This window comes from Amyelois transitella, chromosome 12 (genome assembly GCF_032362555.1).
Source record: "Amyelois transitella isolate CPQ chromosome 12, ilAmyTran1.1, whole genome shotgun sequence".
NCBI lineage: Eukaryota > Metazoa > Arthropoda > Insecta > Lepidoptera > Pyralidae > Amyelois > Amyelois transitella.
The window spans coordinates 1,795,879-1,818,742 of record NC_083515.1 but is presented as its reverse complement, the minus strand read 5'-3'; the positions used below and the strand labels follow the sequence as shown (position 1 = coordinate 1,818,742).

The 22,864-nt window shown below is 34.7% G+C and overlaps 1 protein-coding gene across 1 annotated transcript in view; it reads right to left on the bottom strand.

Moving 5' to 3' along the window:
• Positions 1–269: 269 nt before the first annotated feature.
• The window catches only part of LOC106140879 (alpha-1,4-N-acetylglucosaminyltransferase-like), a 38,614-nt gene continuing 16,019 nt past the window's right edge, over positions 270–22,864 (bottom strand). Inside the window, exons 4-5 of the mRNA XM_060946877.1 lie at positions 1,207–1,800; positions 270–502 (exon numbers count right to left, since the gene is read on the bottom strand). Of these exons, the coding sequence (XP_060802860.1) occupies positions 270–502; positions 1,207–1,800 (827 nt within the window). The remainder of the gene's footprint in view (positions 503–1,206; positions 1,801–22,864) is intronic.

Sequence of the window (22,864 nt, the reverse complement as noted above, 5' to 3'; positions counted from 1 at the left end):
TGATTAAATTTCGCATGTCAAATATTAATTTCTGTAGATATATAAAGTGCTAACGGCCACCATAATCATTCAAACCAAATTAAACAGAAACTTGTATAATCATAGAATACATTTTATCCTTTACAGGGTCGGCAGAGGTTGACTCTAAACAATCTGAATGACTCAATAATGGAACTATCCCACCACAACAGACGGCTCTACCAACTTTACTTCCTAAAAAAAAAAAATTGATGGTTGAATAAAAAACTTAAATGTCTCACAAACACATTTTAATAAGAGAACTCATGAATATATTCTTTATAAATCTTCGGGCAGAATTCCTTAGCCAAATTAGCATAGAAAGAGTTCTTTTCAATTTTGAGATTCTTCGTCACAAAATTATACATGTGATAGCCGTATATTTCGTTTGAATTGAATCTCGTTAGTGCATTCGCTTGGAAGTATAGGCTCGCTTCCACGTACGAAATTGGAGAAAATGTAAGGTTGCTGTATATTTTGAAACCTGAAATGTGAGAAGTCCTATTAAATATGATGATGACATTAGAAGAAGAACAATATCTTTATAATTTCATGGATGAAGGAAAAGATGCAGGGTTTGTGGTAAATGATGAACTCTGTCTACTAAAGATGCTTGATGATATACTGGGCCTGAATGATGACTTTAATTTCTAATCCTGAATTGCCAAATTCTAACTTATCTTCAGATTTCTCATGCATATAAATCAGACATTCGTGTATTTTTACAACTTCACGTAAAATTTCTGTCAAGCAGGCAGAAAACAAATGTTACAATGAAGTGATTTAGTAATTGATCGATACCTCCACATTTATATCTGAATTTCATACAAAGGTTGCTCAAAACACGTGATATAACTCCCGGTCCATTTCTGGTATAATGTTTCAAGTCAAATTTCTTCACAAACTCTCTGCAAATGATTTAATTTATCATTAGAAACATAATGACGGCATTTGAAATGTCGCTCGACGTACAAACGCCGATTTATGAAAGCATGATACTCGTATACAGGTTCCAATGACTTTTTGTGAGTTATGACGTTTTTCAAACGTTAGTTAAGAGTAGTGTTAAGTTTTGATGGAAGAAAGAGTTTTTTTTAAAGTTTTCTAACTGATTTGTGCCTAAAAATGGTGATTTAAAATTAAATCAACTAAACAATGCAGTATGCATACCGTGACATCCGAACTTACAGACAACAAGTCGAACAAACGCTTTTACTTCCAAACCATGTAAGAGGAAATCATAATAATCATCATTATTTACATACATGATAACTCTTTCAGCCACATATCTTCCCAAATCATCTCTTCCAAAGGAAAGCGCTGCCGAACCGATTTCCCTTTTATTTTCCAATGCTGCCCAGTTGTTTCCCAAAAATCTTAAAGGTCTTACAACCATTATGTCCAGATCTACATAAATCCCACTCCATTTGTACAAAGTTAAATATCTCAAAGCATCTGAAGTCACCTGCATTGGCCAGGGTGATCTCAAAAGAGTACTAACATCAAAATCCTCCATGGGAGTTCCTTTAACGTATCTTTCAATATTCACTTCATAAAATTTTATATTATCAAATTTACATAACAGCTTGACCATTTCTAAATGAGATTTATTAATCGCAGATGAAAATATAACATTAATATCAGATTTTAAATTCATTCTAGCACACGATTCTACGCAACATGCTTGTCGAATAGTCAGTCGTCCTTTTAACGAGGTCTCATGAAAAAATATTGAGTTATCATTTGTAACAACATTATCTGTTATATCTGGCATATCTTCATCTATCGAGTGACAAATATCAATATTTTTATGTGCGATCCGATTGAAGTATATAACGGAGAAATTGCAAACAAAAGCTAACACAAAGACATACAATATTTTTTTGTTAGTCTTCAATGCTTTCCATTTTGACATTATGTGGAATACAGCTGACAGATTTTTCGTAAACATCATTTACTTTTCTAGTTGTACGAAGTCCTTCACTCTACTATTAAAATCTGAATCCTAATTTATTAATCCCAAAAATAATGGCCAATGAGTCAAACATTGGTAGATCTTTTTATAGTTTTAAGACCGTCTATTTAGCTAAAAAAATTGTATTTCATGCGATAAAGAATAAAAAAAATAATGACTATTCCAGAAACGCTTAAAACATTACCGTAACAATTAAAAAATTCTCAACTAAACCTTATTTACAGCAATTTTATTACCAGTCTCACATCAAGCGCATTAATTACTTGAAATTTAGTTAACATGTTTGCGGTGGTTTAATAATACTCGGGTTTTAATTAAAATGTTGCCAATTTTCAGTTTCGTGTTTCGTTTCACATTGATGGCAACTTTTGCCGACTGTTTCTGCGTAAACTGGAATTTTGTTTGAAACTTCATGTTTGATATTAACAGAGTGTTTTTGGAATGGCATTATTGATAAGAATTATTTTATGTTTTATCTGTTTTGTTCATATTATCGATTAATGGTTGTAAAGCGTGGTGCTTGCTGTAGACACCAAATATTTGATAGATACATACATAAAGTCACGTAGTCGACTTGCGGTGTAGACAGAGCCAACAGTCTTGAAAAAACTGATAGGTCACGTTCAGCTTTTTGGCTTGATGATAGAATTGAGATTCGAATAGTGACAGGTTGCTAGCCCATCGCCTAAAAGAAGAATTCCAAGTTTTTATAAGCATACCCTTAAATGTTTTTACGTCATCCATGGGAAAGAGATGAAGTGGATGCTATTCTTTTTTTTTATTAGTGCCGAGAACCACACGGCAGCTGTAACTCTTTCCAATGTTGATCAGGGAAAAAGCTAATGAATTTGAGGTTCTTCTTGACGGCAATGGGATGTATATAATCTGTAAAAGTTTGAAAACTCAATTCCATCACCAAGCCAAATATTGACGCGTTACCTACTGAACCAATACATACATAAAATCACGCCTCTTTCCCGGAGGGGTAGGCAGAGACTACCTCTTTCCACTTGCCACGATCTCTGCATACTTCCTTCGCTTCATCCACATTCATAACTCTCTTCATACAAGCTCGGCGATTTCGGGTACCAATATTCTAGATATTTTGATTTCGCATATTTAATGAAGGGCTAGCAACCTGTCACTATTTGAATCTCAATTCGTCTCATCGAGCCAAAACGTGGCCTATCAGTCTTTTCAAGACTGTTGGCTCTGTCTACCCCGCAAGGGATATTATATTCCTTTCGTCTCGGTTATAACTATTAAGCATTCTTTGCTGCGGCGAAACTGTTCGTAAAAGCTAGTCTAAATATAAATTTAAAAGTAACTTTAAAATTTAAATGTAGCATATTTTCCTTAGGATTTAATCTTCCTACACATTAATTCTATTTCGCTTTTTATAAAAACTTATAATTTTTAAGCTACATAAATCCTGACAACACCCCTTTTTTGTTGATCTGCCGTAATAATGACATTTGAAAAGTCACCAAAATTATAGCGTTAATTTAAAATCGCGTTATAAGATTAAGAACCTTATTTCGATAACATAAGGGTGACAATGCAAGCAGAGTTATGAACTCGAAACTAGTTCAGTAAACAACAAGGTTTTACACCTCATTACGCGGACTTAATCCGCAGGGTGTTAACACAAATCGTTTTCTTTATACGACACGATTTTGAAAAGATTTTACTATAACAAAAACCACTTATGTGGGTGTCGTGTCACGCGCATTGTAAAGTTTCGTAATTGCCAATGCTAACTTTGAGTTCACACTCACAAATAACTTACAACTTATTAGTTCGCCAATCTATACTAATATTATAAAGCTGAAGAGTTTGTTTGTTTGTTTGAACGCGCTAATCTCAAGAACTACTGGTTCGAATTGAAATAAAAATTTTGGTTTAAATAGACCATTTATCGAGGAAGGCTTTGGTTATATCACGCTGCAACTATAAGGAGAAAAGAAATAATGGAATATGTGAAAAAAGCGGGGAAAATTATTCATCCTTGAGGGTTTCAATGATGCCCAAAATAACTAGTAACTAGTACTAGTAGTAGTAGTTGACTAACAACTCGGCTCTAATACAGCTTTCTACCAAATAATATATATGAAGTCTCTGAGTAAAACAGCAGACAAACAGACGTGCCGAAACTATAAAGGTTCCTTGTTCACTACGGAATCCTAAAAAGGAACGATCGAACCTTGATCATATCGGGAACGTATTGGCGAAAGGTCAAGTCAAGTGTACCCGAAACCGAAAGCGAAGCGAAAGAAGTATGCAGGGATTGTGACAACTGGAAAGAAATAGTCTCTGTCCAACCCTCCGGAAGAGACGTGATTTTATAGAATTATATATGTGTGCTAGCCTCAAGTTGGTATTTAGCCATGAAAATATCTTTTGCTGATATATTCTTCTTACTTTTTCTTTTAAAAATCGTGAAGTGTAAAATAGACTATGTTTGAGAACTTTGTAAGTATTTGTATATGGAATGTGTGAAACTATGCTCGATTTAACCGACTTCTCACAAATAAATGTGTTCGGCTCAGAAAGCGATTAACAGGCAGATGTACTTAATGTTCCAAGTTTTGAACGAACTTTGTATTTTGATGTTATAATATGTATCATTACTGACTTTGTCTGACAGATTCAGAATAATGTTATGAAACAATTTACTTATTAATAAAATATGACATTCACATTTAATATAGCATTTAATATATTATTTATTTATTTAAATAACGGTTAAATTATTATTTAAAAAATAAATGACTTTGGTAAAAATAGAGAAAAGATTTTTTGATTTAACTTATTTCAATTCATATTTACGGAACATTTAAAAAAAATCTTGTAGGCACGTCTAGGGTTATAGAAATCGTGATAAAATACTTATTTAATTAGGTCACATTCCGCAGGATATATAGAACATACATATGTTTTGTATTATGTAGTTTCGTAATGTAGGAATCGTTGAGTTAATATTCCTTATCAGACTCTAACATCTGTATGATGTGTCTCGTATAAATTTATATCAACATTTTGGTGCAAAATTAGGTATAAAAACATTTTCGAGAAGATTTGTGCAATAGAAAACAAAACAAAAACCATTGCGGCGAAAAGAGATAGCTTTTAATAAAATAAATGAATTTTATTCAAATTAACTTCCCCTATTTTTGCATAAACATTTACTTTCTTAATTGAAAAATTATCTTTCTCGAGTTTCTTGGTATAATCCCCTTTGTACCAGAGGATTTGATAAACAATTGCGATTACTCGGTAAAATCATGTAGATTTTTTTCTAAAATAAATCTTCATTCCAAACTATTAAAGCATATTTTTGATTGGCATTTTAGCTCAAGTTTTTCATGATGTGAAAAAAAATTTACAATTCTTGTCCTTCAATAGATCAGGATGACTAAATGATAGCTTATAGATATACAGATGATAGATATCTATCTAATATAGAAGATGTTAGATAGATTTCTTTTGAAATAAGCAGAACCTATAAATGTAATTTTGTTTCTTGTGTTTATCATTCTCTTTGTTTTCTGCGTACATAAATAATTAAATAAATTTCAATTTAGGAAGTCTTGATGCCAGGCATTTGCTGTCACCTTCGCAAATATTATCGTCACCTGTACTTCATGGCTTATTCATCTTATATATATATATATATGTGTATAAAATTCTCGTGTCACAATGTTCGTTCCCGTATACCTCCGAAACGACTTTTCAAATTATTTATTAAATTTTTTTTTGAAATTATTTATATTCCCTTTGTCCGGTCTCCGACATCATCAGTTTTAAGTCCAATATTGACTTTGCAATTTGTCCCTTAGTCGTATATTACTCGTATATCAAACGGGACATCTCGTTAAAAATCCAAAAATTTCAATCATCTACATATATGGTCTAAAGAGAACACACCTTTTCTTCATGAAAAGCTTGAATCACATGGACGGCGGCAATCGCAAACCGTGGTTGTTTTATGGCATGCTGTTTTGTTATGCTAAGTTTACTGCTATCACTGGACAGAGGCGTTATTTGCGAGATAAAATGACAAATAGCGCCATTTTCTAAGTAAACAGTATGAAAGTGGACCCTAGGCTCCGAAACATTGTAGCGGAGGGTGCAACTGGGACCACGCATAGTTCAAAGAGAGAGAGAGTGAGTATTGTTACTTTTATTTTATAGCTTAAACCGTATTTATGCCGTGTGGTTCTCGGCATTAATATTAAAAAAACGAATAGGACCACTCCAACTCTTTCCCATGGATGTTGTAAAAGACGGCTAAGGGATAAGGTTATAAATTTGAGATTCTTCTTTTAGGCGATGGGCTAGCGACTTGTCACTGTTTGAATCTCAATTCTGTCATTTAGCCTAACAGCTGAACGTGGCCTGTCAGTTTTTCGAGACTGCTGGCTCTATCTAACCCGCAAGGGATATAGACGTGATTAAATGAATGAATTATTTTATAACAGGCCAGCGCATTTAAATACGGCCCGCCACGACTCCTCCTGCGATTACATACAGCCTTTAACACCCTCAGACGATGTTTATTTTTAACCGAGTTAAAAAATATGAAATAAAAATCAGCATAATTCTCCGAGCTAGGAAAGTTTAAGTGCTTTTCCAGTCCTTTTAAGCGGGCAACGGTATCGTGATCCCTATTATACCTTAAACCTTAAAACCGCCGTTCTATACCAAGTGGCAAGGAACATTAAAATGCAAAGACCGACTTAAGTGGATGGTATCTCGGGTATAAATCTGTAGATGGGATAAGTCTCTTTGAGTAAGACTAGCGGTCTATGCAGACTCTACTTGTATTTTATTTAGGTCTCTGGTTTAATAGCAAAAATAATTTGACGGCCTCTGTGGCGCAGCGGTAGTACGCTTGTCTGTGACACCGGAGGTCCCGGGTTCGAATCCCGGCCAGGGCATGATGAGAAAAGAACTTTTTCTGATTGGCCTGGGTCCTGGATGTTTATCTATATAAGTATTTATTCTAAAATATAGTATCGTTGAGTTAGTACATCGTAACACAAGTCCCGAACTTACATCGAGGCTAACTCAATCTGTGTAATATGTCCTGTATATATTTATTTCATTTATCTATTTATATAGTTTAGGGGGGTTTAATATAGGTGTATATTTATCTATAAGTTGGTATGTTACTGATTTTAAATAAACTTATAATAGTAAGAATGGGGTTTCTAAAGATAATGCGCCTTGCGGTTCTCAGCACTTTAGAATAGGACCACTCTATCTTTAATTATATAACCTTCCATGAATATTGAGGAAATTGATTAAAGAGACAAACATACATACATATAATCATGGCTAAGTCCTTTGCGGCGTAGACAGAGCCAACAGACTTGAAAAGACTGAAAGGCCACGTTTAGCTGTATGGCTTAATAATGAATTTGAGATTCAAATAATAACAGCAAGCCAATCGCTTTCAAGAAGATTACCATGCTTATTACCTTTTCCCTAGTCGCCTTTTACGACAACTATGGGAAGATATGAAGTTACCAAAACTTAAAAATTTTGATTTAAGGAGAAATTAAATATACCCAATTTCGGCTTTAAACGGTTATATAGATTCTAACGCTTTTCAATATCAAAACCAATTCAGCTAGTTTGAAACTTTGTCAAAGGCTAGACCTCACTTCACAATTTCCTGAAAGCGGGCTATAACTGAACCAATATTTAGTGTTTATAAGTTCACCGTTCAGTGTACCCTAATTTTAACTCACGTCGCAAAAAGGCAGGTGTTGTAAGTTTTACTGATAGTTTTGAATTAAGATTGTTCATTTGTCTGTATTTCTAAGAGTTAAAACACTTTTTTTAAGATAGGTACACTGAGGTACAAAACAGATATTTAAACGTTCCGTGAGGTACACCCGCGATTCTGACACACATTATAAATTTAATGAAGCGAAAGAGGAACAGTGACCCTGACAAGTAAAAACATGTAGTCTCTGCCTAACCCTCCGGGAAAGAGACGTGAGCATAACTGTATATTTGTATTGAAACAGCATACGATATTCATAAAGCTATCTCACCTACAGTATTAGTTCGTATAATACTGCTCCAGCATACAAACTGGTTATAACTTCAAAGTTTCTGATTCACATCAGTAGCACAAAATATAGAAATATAGAAGAATAACACAAATCAATATTCCTGTTATATAGAGAGTAACTCTTGATTACACCAAGAAAAAATCAGAACTACAAAAAATAACAGAAATGGTATTATAAATATACTTTATACATACATACATACATAAAATCACGCCTCTTTCCCGGAGGGGTAGGCAGAGACTACCTCTTTCCACTTGCCACGATCTCTGCATACTTCTTTCGCTACTTTATAATATTAATAAAAATATAATTATAATATACTTTATACAAGCTATATACATATATATATATATATATATATATATATATATATATATATATATATATATATATATATATATATATATATATATATATATATATATATATATATATATATATATATATTTAGTTAAAAATATACTTTATACAAGCCTGTCAGGTACATGTAAAGATGCTCTTGGTCTTCAAAGTATGGAAAAGCATATACTTACATGCATACATACATATCATCACGTCTATATCCCTTGCGGGGTGGACAGAATCAACAGTCTTGAAAAGACTGAAAGGCCACGTATAGCTGTTTGGCTTAGTGATAGAATTGAGATTCAAATAGTGAAAGGTTGCTAGCCCATCGCCTGAAAGAAGAATCCCGAGTTTATAGCATACACTTTATTGCTAAATTAAAGAACCACAACACGGTACTAAGATTTATGGTTAGTTACGATTTACAGTAAATCTATAAGATTGAGAAAAATACAGTCAGTCAAAAAAGAACGCCACATCTGTTGTAACTTTAATTTGTGACTGGCTCAGGCTTGCAATTTCCTGTAGCGGCTAAAATCTGTCAGAACAAATGATTTCAGACTATACTTCTTACTCATATCATCACTTTAAGCGTTATACTGGGTTAATGTTTCAATTTGAATGTCCCGGTAGTCTAAAAAAGGATATGTGCATTTCTTGCCTAGGGTTGTACCATTTTACATACATATATATACATAAAATCACGCCTTTTTTGTACCATTTAGTGATCATTTTATAGCCTATGTCCGCAGGACAAATAGGAAAAAAAAACACTTATTTCAAATAATATTTAGACCATTTATAACCTTTATTGGAGTCGGTAAAAATTATAAATTGAAAAGTGTTGTTATATTGTATTGGGTGAGACACGGTTTAACACGAAGCGACTTCCATCTGACCTCCGCAACCTCCGCCGGGAAACCCAAGTCATATTGGTTAAGTCATATTCCATGGTTCCGCAGGAAACCTGCACATTCAGGCTACTGACTAAATGTGCAGGTTTCCTCACGATATTTTCTTCACTGTCATCAGTAAGCATTCAAACTCATGTGTTACTTTTAAAATAGTAATATACGCATAACTTGAACATTTTCCACCGACGCTCTGAGAAATACAACTTTAAGCGATTATTATTAGCGCATTCAGCAATATGACTCTCTTACAGAGAGTAAATTAAGCGATATTATATTCCATTTTCATAACAAAACCCAAATGAAACCCAAGCAGTGGAATGCTTAATAAATATAATTTATAGTCGACGAAGATTTTTTTTATTAAATCCGCCCAAGCCGTAAAGGCAAGGGAAAATAAATTTATTCATTATCCAAAACATAAATTGGGGCAACATTAAAATTGTTATTTTGTCTGTTTGTTTATTTACTAGAAATTATTAAGACTTTTTAGCTGCTAATCATAATCATAATGAAAATCATAATCGTAATCATTCGTCCGCGTGGAATAGTTGTTTTGGGCATCATTGAAGCCCCCAAGGATGAATAATTTTCACCGTTTTTATTTCACATATTCCATTATTTCTTTGCTCCTTATAGTTGCAGCGTGATGTTATATAGTCTAAAGCCTTCCTCGATAAATTGTCTATTCAATATAAACATAATTTTTCATCATCATCATCATATTCAAAGTTAAACCAAAGTGCAGTTTTACTTCATCCCAAGATCATCCCAGTTTATTTTCATATCTGCCTAAGTCTCATTTACTTTTTGTAGAGTGCTTTACTGTCTTCAACAATGACACTTGATAAATGATGCACGGCCATGATTAAAAGTAATGTTCGGTATGAAACAAACATGGCGCCATTCCCATTATTAACAGCCCACCACGTTAAACACTACAGTCTGTATCGGCTATTAGTGGTCAAAGCGAAATTTTATAGTGAAAATTCATAAATCAAACGCTACATGCGTTTCAATAAATTTCATATTTATTAACAAGCCGTTGCCCGTGACTTTGTCCGTCGTAAAACAAAATCAATAAAAAACCCGTGTGTGTGTGTGTGTGCCGTGTGATTCCCGGTACCAATAAAAAAGAGAACAGGACCTTTCCTTCCTTTTTTATATGGATTTAGTAAAATGCTACTAAAGGATACGCATGGGATTCTTCTTCAAGGTGATGGGCTAGCAACCTTTCAGTATTGAAATCTCAATTATATTATCAAGCCAAAAAGCTGAGCTTGGCCTATCAGTATTTTCAAGACTGTTGGCTCTGTCTACCACGTAAGGGATATAGACGTGACGTACGTATGTGACGTATGTACAAAAAACTCATCCCGTGTATTGTAATGGGGGAGAATTTATTGTATAACAGTTTAAGTTGAACCAAGCTGTTATAGATTTTGATTCATGCGAGAACGAATTTACAGACAGACATTTTAAAAATCACATTTAGTCTTCTCCAACAAAGATTGGTCATATAAAGTTCCTCCATATCGATTTTTAGGCAATATATTTCAATTACAAACATCGGTTTGTTGCAATTTTATTATGTGTATGTTTATATAATCATATCGTTTTATGCTATATGTAAACAAAATTTTATGGATATCGATCAAGTGGTTAACAAACACAACGGTTTGAGCTGAACATTACATCGGTTGTCAGAAGATTTGAAGGCTGTTGATGTTCAGGATAATTCGACAACTTCTATCAATTTATCAGACCGAGAAATTTATAGAAGCGATAAGAGCTGTCGATCGCCCGAGTACTAATTACTAAAGTTTCAAGTTTTAAGAGGGAATTGCCGTGTCGTTCCCGGCACCAATACAAAAAAGAATATGACTACTCCATCTCTTTCCCATGGATGTCGTAAAAGGCGACTAAGGGATAGGCTTACAAACTTGGGATTCTTTTTTAGGCGATGGGCTAGCAACCTGTCATTATTTGAATCTCAATTCTATCATTATGCCAAATAGCTGAACGTGGCCATTCAGTCTTTTCAAGACTGTTGGCTCTGTCTACCCCGCAAGGGATATAGACGTGAACATATGTATGTATGTATCTTTAAGAGGGAATACTAAAAGTGTACAACTTTGACTGTCGGTGGTCGAATCGGTAAGATGCTCGGTTAAAATGCGTAATGCGCATAAAAGGCACAGGTTCACACCTCAGCCATATATCAAAGTTATGAACAAACATTAGTTGAATTCTAATCGTGAGGAAACCTGCATTTCTGGCAACTATATTAGTAACCATGATCGATCATGATGTGATTCACAACCACAATGGTGGTTAGGTTTCCCTGCAAAGGTTGCGGAGGTCTGATGGGAGTCGCTTCGCTATGGTCAAAGGTATACCCCGGGCGTTCCAGAGTGGTGAGAATGCAACCGGGGCTCAAGTCAGGAGGAGGACTAATAGGGATTTAAATGAATTCCTGTATTCTTCGTTGTTTCAGTTTTATCATGTGGAAGATCCAGGTCGGGTTAAATTATGAATTGGTTATATTAAGAAAGTCCCAACCCATGGTTCACCACGTTGGTCCACGTGGGTGTATCAAGGGATTTTTTTAATACGAGTAGTATTAATAATATTTCTTTTCCATAGTTTCTTTCTAAGTAACTGGATATACCAAGTCCTCTCTAACCTCCACAACTATCTGTTAACAAGGGAACCTTACCCTTGTTGGATTGAAACACATCCAGTTACAATGAACGTTCAGGTTTTATCACGAATTTCTTCCTTATCAAACCATCGGTTAGCTTTCAAATCAATGTACAAGCCTGCAAAGAAATTATACCCTCGAATGATTTTGCTTTGTATAAACAAGTGGTCTAGTTCCTCGGTGGCAACTGTACGTAACTTGAGAAACATTCTTGGTACACGGTATTTCTTTTTAAGATCGGTGACTTTAACGGTTCTACCACTGAGCTCAATTAGTTCCTGTGTATTCCCTCTTAATCTCGTAAGTTTTCAGTGTTTGATGGAAGTTCGTGAATGTTGTTCATGGTTTAGATGAAAGTAAATAACAAGTTATACCTGGGGGAGACTTCAAAGAAATTATTTCAGTCTACGGAGGCCCTTATCGTCTTTGAGAACACAAGTAGGTTTCTTTTCGTTCGATTAAGTTCGTTGGATAGAAAATTAATAATTTATTGAGTAAAGAACAAGGACAAAGGAACCTGTAACTCTTTTGATTATTTTTCTTTCACATGTGAATGGTTTAACGCCCACCATTTTGATTATGAACACAATATAATGCTGCTTTTTCCGAAGGTTCACACGAGTAAAATATTTTTATCGCGTCAATCTGTAAGATATGAGGTCTAAAATGTTGCAGTCATGCTTAAATACATACTTATATACAATTACGGGGAAGACAGAGCCAACAGTCTTAAACAGACTAATAGGCTACGTGCAATTTTGCTACATATCGCCTAAAACAATCCCAAGTTTAATAGCAAATAGATCAAGAAAAAGGCCTGAGTCAAGAGTACCCGAAACCGACGAGCTTACATGAAGAGAGTGATGCTTTGCGGCTTAGCCAAGAAAGCGTAAAAAACAGCCAAACAGAGAGACAAACATCATATTAATATTAAAATGATAAAAACTGTAGGTGTACTTTAATTTGAGAGTATACTAATTCTACTCAAATAATATTGCAACACTAAAACTAGGTACCTTAGTATTTCAGTTTAGTCCGCAAAACTATAATATATTCGCTTGCACGGACTGAGCTCCAAATATGTATATTTAGGGACATAAAATGTGTTCATTGAAATACTAGGTCATGTACTAGAGATGTTATTCTGTACAATTTCATTTTACTTTTTAAGTAAATAAGCATTTCATTTTCTTCTTTTCATTTAAGTTAATAAATGTAAGTATTTTTTTGTTTGACGTTTTGGTAATAATTTTTTTTTAAATTCCTGAGGCAAAGAAAAAAGTCAAACTTATCATTCTTGCGAGATCATTTTTATTTGGACTTGTCATAATATAAAGCGAAAAAGTGGTGGTTTATCGCGCGATAGAAACGACATCGCGCGTGTCATGCAGGCCTCACTGGCTTGTAATACCAGCTCGACTACCAATACCCATAAGTTTGTCAAAATATTAACACGAAATTATCCACATAAATATTAATTTATATTTCATAGAATCAAGAAACAATAGATGTTTACTTGAAGTCGAAGTACAACATTGACATTCAGTGGATACTCTAAGAAGTGAAAACAATTTTCAACTTCCCCAGGCTTACTGACAACTGTTATCTTTCTCCTTACCTGTCGTTTCATTGACAAGGCTTGTAGAAATTACAAATTGAATTTGAGTGAAATAATTGAATCAAAATTTTGATACATCTTAGAAAAAACTAGATGTGATCTTCCTTTTTTTTTAATATAAAGCCGAAAAACACTGATTAACTCACGCATCACGAAAGCTCTAAAAATTCTGAACCAATGTGAATGTAATGTGGCAGGAAGGTAGACAGAGTTGAAGGTAGATAGAATTTACAAAAAAATCGGAAATTTCGTTTTCTAAATTCAAAATTCTATTTCGTTACTAAGGGGGTGAAAAAGGGGTTGAAAATTTGTATGAGACTTGTTTATTTTTGATGTTGGACACATGAAATGTTAATCGCTTAACGTCCTCATTATAATCCAACTGAACGTGGATTTCGAGTCCTTTCTGACTGACTGATGGCTCAGTTGTACGTATGTACCTATATGTACGTAATATTCTACATACCGGTCACCACAGTATTTTTAACGCGCAACAAACTATCACTGTCCCGTTTTACGTCACAATTAAAAGCGTAACAGCGATAGATTTTCGCGCGATGAAAACGGCGTCGCGCGTCTCATACAACAGGGGCAGACACCATAGCATGACAGTGGAGGATGTTTGACGGCCTCAGTGGCGCAGCGATAGTGCACTTGTTTGTGACACCGGAGGTCCCGGGTTCGAATCCCGGTCAGGACATGATGAGAAACGAACTTTCTCTGATTGGCCTGGGTCTTGGATGTGTATCTATATAAGTATTTATTATGAAATATATAATAATATAGTATCTCGTAACACAAGTCTCAAACTTACTTCGAGGCTAACTCAATCTGTGTAATTTGTCCCGTATATATTTATTTATTTATGTAAAACGCAGAGACATGAGAGAGTAAAATTAAACTTTCCAACAAGCGCTTCCAGAAAATGTATAAACTTGGCGTTGCTTTAATTTATTATTATTTGGCCTCCAAATTAATTTCCTCTTATTCCTGGCTCGAACGAGTCATTATTTGCATAATCTCTCTGATTTGAGGAATAATAACGGCTGAAATTGTGCTTTTAACAATGTTATGGGTATCGCGGTGCCAAGTTTGATTGGTTTTGATATTGTATGAGAAAGGCGTGTGAATTATGAGAAATCGACACATAATTATATGGAGAAAGAGGTTTGTATTTTTGGATGTTTGTTTGGAACTAATAAATTCAGAAAATTTTGTACATAGATTGAATAGACCATTAGGCATCTTTATTTTCTGAAATTCCAACGGTAGCGAATCAAAAGATTGTTAATATTAAAATAATACAAGCTTTGTTGAAATTTTATTTTTATTCATGATTCAAGCAGAATTAAGAAAATGGCGGTTCAGGAGTAGGTGCTGGGAACCTAGCTTGAATGTGCAAATTTCCTCACGATTTTTTCCCTTACCCTCAAAGCAACGGCTGGCACTAAAACTAATGAACATAACTCAGAAAATGGTAAAGATGCCCGGTAAAATTACTTGCGTTGTTTTACCGGGCCACCGACCCACTTATGAATGTGTCATCTGTAAATATAAAAATTTAGCCTCGCTTAGATTTTTTTCATTTGTTAGTGCCAAAGTCCTAACTAAATACAATGGTGCAATTCTTAATGGGATATATATTTAAACTTTATGTACGTAATGTATTGGTACTCTCTGCCAATCAAACCTTTGTCAAAAACTGCGATGGATGTACGAGTGGTGCGATACTTAACTGTAAAATAAATAAAAATTTAAAATAATGGGTATAAAAATGGATGTGATAAATATGTCTTGAAAAATAAACTACTTCGTATAAAAAATTTAGCTTTGTAAGCGACCGTTCACACTACCCACTAAAAGTAAGGCATGCTAGTTTTTTTTTTCTGTTAGTTCCATAAGCCACAAGCATGTGACATTATTAAAATGTTCCGAGCAAGTGGCTTACAGTGGGAAGGTGTACAGGGGTTTATTAAAGCCCGAGAAACTAAGCCTTAGTATGAAAAATGAGTAGGTTTTACCGCCATTTTCAAGATAACTTGAAAGCGTATGTACTGCATTTTTATTATGATAGTACTAATTTGAAATGAAACCTTCTAAATATTATCAAAGATTGACAATGACGATTTTCAAAGTTTCGTACATTAGTTTGAATACTAACCGATGCTCTTACTGCGAGGAAAACATCGTGAGGAAACCTGCACATTCGGGCATGATCGATCTAATACGGGTTAGGTTCTCCTGCAAAGGTTGCGGAGATCAGATGGGAATCGCTTCGCGTAAAAACCTGACTCACCCAATCCAGGATCCATGGTCAAAGGCATACACAGGACTCCTGGCCAGAGTGGTGAGGATGCAAACGGGACTAAAGCCAGGAGGAAGACTGACTTTAATTGACAGTCTTTGTCCATTACGGGATAGACAGAGTAAAACTAACAAGATTCGAAGGCCGCGTTTAGTTGGGTGATGGAATTGATATTTAGAGATATTATCTATTGTTTAGCTTAATATAAAAATTTCGCGTTTAAAGCCTTTCGTTTGATTGTCTGTTGTTTTATATATCTAGTACATTAATTAGTCTATGCGCCAGTTCTATAAGTACTAGGACCTATGGACACAGCTTTACGTAAAAAGAGTGTCGACAATTTAATGAGTCCTGCTGCGGGTACGTCATAGAAATCAGAATAAATTTTATATTACCACTATTTAGTATCATAATCGTAATGCTACACTTATTATACATACACATACATACATATAATCACGTCTTTAACCCTTGCGGAGTAGACAGAGCCAACAGTCTTGAAAAGACTAATAGGCCACGTTCAGCTATTTGGCTTTAAGATAGAATTGAGATTCAAATAGTGACAGGTTGCTAGCCTATCGCCTAAAAGAAGAATCCCAAGTTTATAAGCCTTACGAGTACCTTACCCCTTAGTCGCCTTTTACGACAACCATGGGAGAGAGATGGAGTGGTCCTATTCTTTTTTCTATTGGTGCCGGGAGTCACACGGCACAACAATAATTAATTTCCAATTAATTGAATTAAGTATATCTTAAGTTAATCTTCTTTCTGTCAAACTATATATATCTACACTTATTTGTTAAATTATTCGTGTGTTGTCCCACACACAAAAAGTTTACGATATATCTTTTTGATATTCCCAAAATTTTTAACATTATGTATTTATTTGGTTAGAAGAGCTATTTGATAATCAGATAAAACGAAATAGAGCAGTCTTGCGGAAGCTGGTTGGCTATTTGAAATAAATGTTGGGCCATTTTCCTGAAAAATCTCGGTAAAAGAAAAAAAAAATGATATACGAGCTATTAAAAATCCGAATGGCCAGTAAAATATTTTTAAGAGCAAAAAAAATGAGAACACCTCTATGCTACACTTTATTCTATAGTCTATGCTTTCAGTGGTCCTTCGGGCGGACACTAGTGCCTCTTCACACGAGGATGCCGCGACATTTTAATAATCCTAGTCATTTGAACACGCTTCAGTGTCGTATTTTTTATTTTATTTTGGAACGCGTTCGTGGGGCCGAAGCCAACTTGAAGTGAACTTTTATTCCAAAGTGAGAGTCTACAATGTAGATTCGTGTCTCGATAATGAATGAATGAATTATTATTATGAGCTGGCAAAATACAAAACTAATGAACGTATGTTTTATTATAGAAATGGGAATTTTAGGTAGTTTTGGGGTAAGTCTGTAAGTAAGTATAATAAATAAAATAGGATATTTTATAGCAAAATTTGAATAAAATAGAATGAGATTCAAATAGAGACAGGTTGCTAGCCCATGGCCGTAAAGAAGAGTCCCATGTTTTTAAGCCTATCCCTTAGTCGCCTTTTACGACATCCATGGGAAAGAGAAGGAGTGGTCCTATTCTTTTTTTATCGGTACCGTGAACTACACGGTACTAAAAGTAAAAAAGAAAAATCCCAAGTTACCGTATATCACAATAGAAGAATCCCAATTTTATAACCCTATTCCTATCCTATGATTACGATTGCATGATAATAATACCTATGTAGTATATTTTATTCTAAAACTGAATTAAAAAATTACTAAGGGCTTCTATACCATAAACAACTCTATAGTCTATGCTATCCCGCAGTCCTGCGACGCTAGTGCCTCTTCACACGAGCGTGCCGCGACATTCTAATGAACCACGACCCTTGTACACGTGCCCCAGAGTCCTCTCCGTGGGTACCGGCTTATAATGCCGGGGAATTGACAAATTAATTATGAAATTTTGCAGTTTTTTTTTGTGGCTTTCGCAAACATATATGTATATAGTCAAGTCATAGTCCCCTCTATATCCCTTGCGGGTAGACTGAGCCAACGGTCTTGTAGAGACTGATAGGTCACGTTCTGCTGTTCGGCTTTATGTTATAATTGAGATTCAATTAGTGACAGGTTGCGTAGCCATATATGGCTTGTGTGAAAAATGATAACAAATTGTAGAGGAATTACTTACACAGTTAAAAGGATTTTGAAGGCTGTCAATATAGACATGCTTATAATGTACTAGCTGTCCAGGCAAACGTTGTTTTGCCATATAAATAAACTGTTAAGGGTGGACAACTCTTATCACTAAGGAGTATGAAAAATAGATGTTGGCCTATTCTCAGACCTACTCAATATGCTTACAAAATTTCATGAGAATCGGTCAAGCCGTTTCGGAGGAGTACGGGAACGAACATTATGACACGAGAATTTTATATATAAGATAAATATAACATTTAATGAAAATATATAGTAAGTAATTTACACTAAAGAAATTGTTTGTAATAAAAATAAATTCGTTCCAAAATTAAATAAAATCAACGCTCATAGTTTTTTTGTTAGTATTCTATTCTACATAACAAATTTAGTAGTAGTACATAATAAGACATTAATAAATAATAAAAATAGTTTTCTAATCACTTGTTTTAACTTATCAATCTCAACAAAAAAACAACCTGTTAAAAACCCACAAGCTGCAACAAATCAAAGCAAATAAGTACCCGATAAACTCAGATTGGTGTATTTTAAATTTCATATCGCAACATTTCACAGGGAAAAATTTAATCAGCGCGCGGACAGATTGAAATTCAGTGCGGGCAATAAATCCTGCTGAGAACAGCCCACATAGTAATATGTGTGGGGTGTTTCTAAAACTAAGTCTTTTGGAGTCACTGGATTTGGACATTTTTGGCACCTAATTTGAATGTGTGGTTCCCGGGACCAGAATATAAAAGAAAAGGACCACTAAATCTCTTTCCCACGGATTTCGTAAAAGGCGAGTAAAGGATAGGATTATAAACTTGGGATTCTTCTTTTAGGCGATGGGCTAGTAACCTGTCACTACTTGAATCTCAATTCAATCATAAAGCCATATATCTATTTAAATTCTTATGTTACGGTTCGACTGACTGATAACTCACAAATGACTGACTCAAACCACTGGGTTTAGAGACTTCTCTTAGGTCCAGGGCATGGTTGAACACATAGTCGAACCCAGGATGGCAGCGGCTAAGGGATTTTAGTGCGGTAGGTTGGCACACATGATCCCAGGAATCTGTCGATGTAGTCTCTGCCTACCCTTCTGGGAAAAAGACGTATGTACGTTCTATGTAACACCTTGATTCTCCCCGTCACATGACGGTATCAAAGTTTGAGCACATAAAAACTTATCAATAGGACACAATTTGAAAATAATAGTACTTAATTACAGCTAAAAAAATCATTTTAAATTAAATCAAAATGGAAATATTAATTATATCTCCATTAATGTATTATAATTCAAACGTAATAACCGGCTGTCCGCGACTGAATAAAATATAATATTCGTATCAAAGCCTTTCGTATCTCACAATATATTTAATGTATACATTTTCGCGGTATTAATGTGCATTGTAAATATTAAATACAATTTTCGCTTTAAATACCACAGTGCAGTGGTAAATAATTACCTTTCAAAAGAATTCCTTTTATAAAAAATCGTTCTGCATAACAGTTCTTTTATAAAAAGGTAAGTTGCATTCAGTATTTTTGCAAATATGTATACGTATTCATATCACTTTTTTATATTTTTGCGGGGTTTTCAAACTCGTAAGGCACTTCAAGAATGGTTCAATAATAAAATTAATATTCTAACATAGTCACAGGTGACTAAGAAATCTCAATTCTATCATAAAGCCAAAGGGCCTTTCAGTGTTTTGATTACATACATACATATACTTACATCTATTTCCCTTACGTGGTAGACAGAGCCAACAGTCTTGAAAAGACTAACGGGCCACGTTCAGCTGCTTGGCTTAATGATAGAATTCAAGAAGTAACTATGCTACAATATGATTTGCCCCTTCAAAGACTGCGGAGATCAGATGGTAAGATTTAATATGAAGGGAGTCCGGTTCACGTAAAATCGGAAATAACCATTAAAATAACGTTTGAAAAACGAAAATCACGCGAACGTTAACTCACGCAGTAGCTAATAAACCTTGTTAACTCCCATTCCTAGACATAATTAATTTAATTCCCCGTCAGTTTTAATGGAATTAAAACGCACAGCATCCCGGAACTCCCCGGCTACTTCCGGCGGGGAAGTCCCGTTGTTTTCACATAGCCAGGAAATTCATCATCCCTGTTTAAATTCATTGTAGAACAGTTATTATAGTTTTATGAAACAAAAGAGACTAATGCGATTTTGGGTGTATATTTTAGCTAACTCTTTAATACATACATGTATGTATGTAGTCACGTCTTTATCCCTTGCGGGGTAAACAGATTAAACATTCTTGAAAAGACTGAAAGGCCTGGTTCAGCTGTATGGCTTTATGATGGAATTGAGATTCAAATAAAAACAGATTGGTAGCCCATTGCCTATAAGAGGAATCCCAAGTTTATAAGCCTTTCCCTATGTCGCCTTTTACGACATCCACGGGAAGGGACCTGTAATAGTGTATCTCAATTCCACTAGTTATCTATCTAGCGTCTTGTGACCAAGGAAATCGAAATAATATAGGACTATTTTTATGTTTGCGCTCTATCTTCAAAACAAGAAAAAATACCTAATGATATGTGGGTTTGTACCTACATACATTATAGTCAAGTATTTTTAACATACATTTTTCATACAAAAGTACTAAAGTTTTCACTAGAGTATTTTAAAGGACTTTTTTCTTATTTGGAACGAGAACAAATTCTTTTCATTTTTACAAAGAATCACTGAGGCCACGTGTTCTTCGCTTCAACGCATGTTGAATACCATCCCTTTATTTTATTTTTCTTATAGACCAAGAGACAGTACGGTTAACAGTGAAAGGTTTTTTTTATAACAAATGTTTTTGAAGTAAGGTGTGTGAAATTTTTCAGGTTGCTAATGATTTACGTCGTCGCACGTCTATATGCCTTGCGGGATAGTCAAAGCCAACAGACTTGAAAAGCCTGAATGGCCACGTTCAGCTACCTGGCTCAATGATAGAATTGAGATTCAAATAGTGACATGTTGCTAACCCAACGCCTAAAAAAGAATCCCGGGTTTGTAAGCCTATCCCTTAGTCGCCTTTTATGACATTCATGGGAAAGAGACGGAGTGGTCCTATTCTTTTTTGTATTGGTGCCGGGAACCACACGGCACAATTAAAATAACTACCGTAAAATTATTAGGCGGTGGGCTAGCAACCTGTCACTTTGAATCTCAATTCTATCATTAAACCTATCAGCTGAACGTGGCCTATCAGTCTTTTAAATCTACCCCGTAAGGGGTATGAACGTGATCAAATGAATGAAATGAATGAATGAAATACTTATTGTAAAAACAAACAATAAATAAACCACAGTCCCCTGGACTACAAACAAGATGACAGGAACATTTTACCTCCACAGAATGCATTTTATTTCAGCGCCACATCTTTTCTTTCCGGGTGATTTAACGTGCTCTGTGACGCGAACTGGTTATAATACTCGTATTTGTGTGTTGTTACCCCTACTTGTCTGCCTGTTGTAGTCTCTGCCTACCTTTCCGAGAGAGAGGGGTTTGTATGATATTAATTTGGATATTGTCACGTCGGCGTCAAGATTTTATTTATTTTTTCCTTCTTGTCGGAGTTTTTAACACTTCACTGCTCCATAAGTCGACACTTAATTTAAATTTTCTCTAACTAGTAGTTTCAACTTTGTTTGGTTTGTCAGACATTGCAAGATTCAATTTTGATGATTGATTGGAGGTATTCTCATATCGTCTTCCCTCTGTAAAACAATTTCTATGTAGGCAATTTATTACTTGTAGTAATTATGCAATTAAACCTCCTTTAGAGAAACCATTTTGTTAACAAATTTTAATTATAAATGGTATCGCTTTCTCGCAAATTGTCTGATGTATTCACTTTCAAGAATAATTGTAACCACATTTACAAGTAAAGTGATTATAACTTTGAGTTCTCAGAAAACCAGATTTAATTTAAGCGCTAAACTAAGAACCTATTGTAACTAACAACCAATTACAGACTGTCTCTTACAATTTCCCCAGTTTTAGTCCGGAAATGGATTTTTTTCTCCCAAAAACTACAACAAACCTTCCATCCACTTATGAGAATCGTTATCAGCCATCTGATCCGAGATCCAATAGGATTGGGTTTTTGTGGCTACACATTTATCTTCCAGAATAGGATCAATTCCGGAGTCTAATGTGTCCCATTGCAAGAAGATTCTGTTTGTGTTATTCATCTGCTGGTAGAAGCGAAAAGATAAGTTTATATCTATTTTCTTATCATGCCTTTTTCACAAAGGGGTAGGCAGATACTAAATCTTCATGGACTGCAAAATCTTTTCGTGCAAACTCCGTCAGCTGGTTTGCTAAGTAATGGAATTCTGATTCAGATTAAAGTCAACATAAATTTTAATACCATTTTTGCGATAGAGTAAGTAGAGATTAAATCCTTCCCCTTGCTACGATTCCTTCATTTTTATTATTGCTTAATCCCCATCCATTAATATTTTCGTTAGTTCTTCGGTTGATTTTTTCTAGGATGTCTAAAATGAAATTGTTCGATTTTGTACCAATACGTCCAACATGCGTAGTAATATGTAGAGCATCATCTTAATTTTTTCAATTTGGAACCGTTGACCAAATATAAATAAATGTTGAAATGGGTTTCATCCCGGTAAAGATTGATCGCTCTTTTCAAATACCCACTGGGTACAATTTGCG